General features: G+C 27.9%; 1 protein-coding gene across 1 annotated transcript; it reads right to left on the bottom strand.

Annotated features, from left to right (window-relative positions):
• Nucleotides 1-1,879: 1,879 nt before the first annotated feature.
• On the bottom strand, nucleotides 1,880-2,752 carry OCT59_016842 (uncharacterized protein; the record flags this gene model as incomplete). Its single annotated transcript, XM_066145955.1, has 3 exons — nucleotides 1,880-1,885; nucleotides 1,974-2,415; nucleotides 2,499-2,752. The coding sequence occupies 3 exons, from the start codon at nucleotides 2,750-2,752 to the stop codon at nucleotides 1,880-1,882; spliced, it is 702 nt and encodes a 233-aa protein (XP_066003689.1).
• Nucleotides 2,753-4,753: the final 2,001 nt, after the last annotated feature.

Raw genomic sequence — 4,753 nt, 5'->3', positions numbered from 1 at the left:
ATAAATTCAACTAATAATTCAACATCACACTCACCCGCAGTAGAGCCATGCTTATTTCGGATGCAGAATCATCATTGCGCTCGCAAAAAGGATAGTCAACGCCATCAAACTAAAAGTAGAAAAGACAAATTACCCACAACCATTGATGAAATAAGTAATTATTTGGTAATGCCAGTCGCATTGGAAGCAGAAAATCCACTAGATTTGTGACGAATTCGTGCAAAATTTTTTTCAGAATTATCCCAAATTGCATGCAAATATCTTGAAATACCAGCGATGTCAGTATCAAGTAAAATGTTGTTTTCACATGCTAGTAGTAATTTCAGTGAAAAGAACATGTTTAGATACAAATTTGGCAGGTTAGATGTTATTTTTGAAAAGAAAAATTCGTTCATGAAAGTTTTTGCAAAAGAATTTGATAAAACAGAGGAAATTTTATTAGATTAATTTTTTCATTAAATTTCATTTATATTTTTCATTAAATCTAATAAAAATTTTCTTTAATTATATAAATATAATAATTTTGTTATTATTTTATTTGTTAAAACATAAATCAAATAGTTGGAAATTTATATTTATACGGATCAACCATCAAAATTCAGATTAGGATAAATCCGGATAAATCCGAATCCGTTGATCTAGATTATAATTCGGATGGGCTGTCAGGAACTGGATTGAATCCGGATGACTCTTTAAGAATAGGATCGGAACACTAGACTCTGTAAGTCACTCCAGATATTATCTATTGAAGCAGTATTTTGATGTTTGATATGAAAAGATTGAGTTTTACCAATGAAAAAAACTAATGTTAAGCTTGAAATTTTTCTTTATGATTTTTTACCTTTAAATAAAACAAATTTAAAGAATTAAGTTTATAATAATTACAAGTAAATTGATACTTGGTCGCTGATAAATTTAATGTGTTCAAGTAGTGAAATGGACAGGAGCTCATTAGCAACCATATGTAAAAAGTAGTAAACGTTTATTCTTACAATCCTTCCTGATCATAGATCACATGTGATATGTTTGCAATAAAGTGAAAGTGTATTAACTGCATATTAAAGAATTTTCAGAGAGTTTATTTATTTTTTTATATATGTGAAAAAAGTAATAATTCAACTCATAGTTGCTAACAATTTTAAGAAAATTGTACTGCTGATAATGTTTTATCAAATAACAAAGAAATAGTTCATACATAGTAAATACTAAATATAATATAATTATTAATTTACTTATCTAATTGACTTATAATATATGAATTTTTTTTCTTATTTTTTAGTCACTTGAAATACTTCATAACTCTCCACTGTAAAAGATCTTGGAATACTTATATCAGGATAGTAATTAGAATTAACATCATTATTTACCCATTTATTATTGCCATTACAGTAAAAAAACCCCATTTGCATAACTTGGTCTTCACCACAAAAAATAGCTTTACTTGGTTCTTTAACATAGCCAAATTTTGCACCAGATATATTTTTTCCATCTGTAAAATTAAAAAGAAAACTATCTCTAGTATTTTTCCAACCATAATTCCCATTCCAATCAAGTGGATTATATCCTCCAATTAATTGTGTTGAACCTTGAATTTTTGCTACCCAAATAGTCGCTCCTTTATTATCACAATTTCTATAAAATGATGCAGCATCAAATCTATCCCGACCTGAATGATACAATAATTTGAAATTATAGGGAATATTCTTGTTATTGTAATATGAAGAATCTTTCTTATCAATCCATGAAGCAAAAAGAGGAATGTGGTTTGATTGAATTATGGTTGAATCAAGCTTAGGTTTCAAATTTGATTTTCTTGGTAATGGCACATTAGTTTTAGGCTTTACATCAGGAACAATATGAAATTCTAAAAGATCATGAATCAAATCTTGTGGTAGAACATCCTTATAATTATAAACTTTATAAAAGAAATCTGTAGGTTCAATATCATAAAATCTAATAAGCGGAATAAATACATGTAATGATCTCTCAATTTTTGTAATGTCATCTTTGTCCCATTTTGTTGGATCATTATTTATATTCTGTTGAGCAAAACACCATTTCAATAAACTTTCCCAAATTTCAATTTCATCCAAATTTAAATCATCTCTTTTTAGCAATAATTCCAATAAAGGAGCTTTTAAGTTAACAAATTTATCAGAATTAAATAAAATTTTAGGATCTTCACAAATATTTTCAAGGCAAAAATCCCATAAATCCGTAAATGTTTCATGCTGGTAGACCATTTCAAGAATACCGGTTGGATTTTGATGTAAAAATTCAGTTTGATGTTCAATTAAATATTCTTGAATATGAGAAATTAATTGTTGAATATTAAGTTCGTCTACAACTATTAATAATTTCAATACGTCTGGTCCTTGTAAATTTTTCAATTCAATATTTCCACTGTAAATAAACCTAAACAATAGAATAATTAAAAAAAAATTTCTAGTAATTTTGAACAAAAAAAAAAAAATTAATACTATGTAAATATTTAATACCTAAGAATGATGTCAAATAAATGAGGAGAAATATTTGGTTTTTTTAAAATAAATTTTCCATCTTGTTTTTCAGCCCATTCATTAGAAAATGCTGTACGAAAATATTTTGACCTAATACACAAAATATTTGAATGAGCATGGATTTCTTGAATATTCGGTTCTTCTCCTGCATAAATAATAACATCATATCCTATTTCAGTTTCGAAAAGTTTTTCATAATCATTAGATAACTCTTCCAAAAATTTTGATGGCATGTTAAGAATGTACTACGTTTATTTTAGGGAGAAAGGCTTGTCAAACATTGAGACCCAAAAATTAACCTTATTTATTAAATCTTATGGTGATCGAAGTGTTACTGCATGTGTAACAGCTCTTATTTCTTTATTAAAGAAAAAATCAACTATAATTTTAAGTTGATTAATTATTTTGATAGTTTTAAAAATAATTTATATTTACAAATGTTATAATTATTTTCTGCAATAAGTAATTATTTTCTATTTTAATAACAATTTTTAAAGCCCTAAAGTTAAATATTTCCTTTTAAGAATTCATAATAATTGAATGTTAATAAGAACAAATAATCAAAAATGTTTTTTTTTAATTTTTACTTCAAATCACCGTGGGTGATCATCACCGTTGGCCGGAATTATTAATTTTTACCGGCACTATATTTTTTAATGCTGGTCGATCATCATAATTTCAGTCACCACCCCGGTGATAGAAAAATTCTATTTTATATAAAAAACATATAATTATTAAATTGCAAATATTCGGTTTTCTTAAATGAATTTGCGAAGATTCCAATAAAATTTATATTAAAAAAAAGCATAGTAAAGTATACATTTATATTTTTTCCTACAGTAATCACTCAAAATACATTGTAGTCCTTCAAAACTAAACATTTAAAATACCTTAAGATTTACCATAAGTATCATTGTAAGGACTATATAGTCTATATAGATTATATAGATATTCAGTACCGTACTGGTTTTCAAAATCGTACCGTGCGTACGTTAATATCGTACACATGGGCCATATGTCCCGTCCAATGAAATCGCAAATTTTAATTTTATCTTTTTCGCACCAGATCTACAATGGTTTCCATTTCCTAGTTATAATCAACATAATTATCATTGCTACGATGCCTGTGCAACCTTTGCTATTAGAACAATAAATGGCTAAGTACATTAACAATTCTTGTTTTCTTTCTTTATCATTATTATCTTTTAATTCTGTTAAACATTCTGTAACTATCAAGCTTCAGTTATAGCAAATAAAGAGAGTAAGGATGCTAGGAGCTTGCGCAATGTCTCACATTCTTTTTACCTAATTGAAACTCATCCATTTCTAAGTCAACTTTACGTGTGTGTATACATCAATGATAAAATCAGGATGCTTTTTTGAACACACTCCATCTCGTATAGAATAATGTTTTCATCTAAAATATTTTTAACTCAAAGTTGTTTTGCTAAACACACTTTTGCTTTCGCTCATCATAGAGTGTTTTTCACAGCAGGATTTTTACAATCTGGGATCATGTATAAACGTGAATATTGTGCCATCATACCTTTGCCCTACGAAAAAAGAATGTCCGGAATTTGTCACCAAAACTGTTCGGAAATTGTCCAGTATACCTATAAAATGTCTGGAAAATGTCCGAAATTATGAAAAAATATGGTGTCCGGAATTTTTTGAAGTCCGGAATTTGTCCAGACATGAAAAATTCAGGACAAATTTCGGATAGACAAAACTGGACAAATTCTGGACACAAAAAATCCTGGACACATTTTGGACAATCTCTGGACAAAAAAACCTGGACAAATTCTGGTAGTTAGACGAGAAAAAATTCCAGACAAATTCTGAACAATAAAAAATCAAAAAATGTAAAAAGCAAAAAACTGGTATTTAAAACCTTTGTGTGTATACTATGTAAACTTAAAGAGCAAGCAAAATACTATCTATGATGTTAATTTAAACTGCTATAAACAGTTATCAGTTAAGTATTTGTATAAAAGAATATCACTGATATACTACTGATATGACTTGCCGATCATTTCAGAGAAAATTTTTTTCCGGACAAATTCCAAATCCGGACAAATTTCGGACAAAAATCAATGTCCGGAAAATGTTCCAAATCTTGCGCGTTTTCGTATGTTTTCAGGACACTTATTTTGTAAAATTATATTCCGGACAATTTCAGAATATTTTCCGGACGCATTTTTTTCGTAGTTATGCGTGAAGCGTCGCGATATTTT

Source organism: Rhizophagus irregularis, chromosome 25, assembly GCF_026210795.1.
Source record: "Rhizophagus irregularis chromosome 25, complete sequence".
Taxonomy (NCBI): domain Eukaryota; kingdom Fungi; phylum Glomeromycota; class Glomeromycetes; order Glomerales; family Glomeraceae; genus Rhizophagus; species Rhizophagus irregularis.
This window is presented reverse-complemented; position numbering and strand designations above follow the sequence as displayed.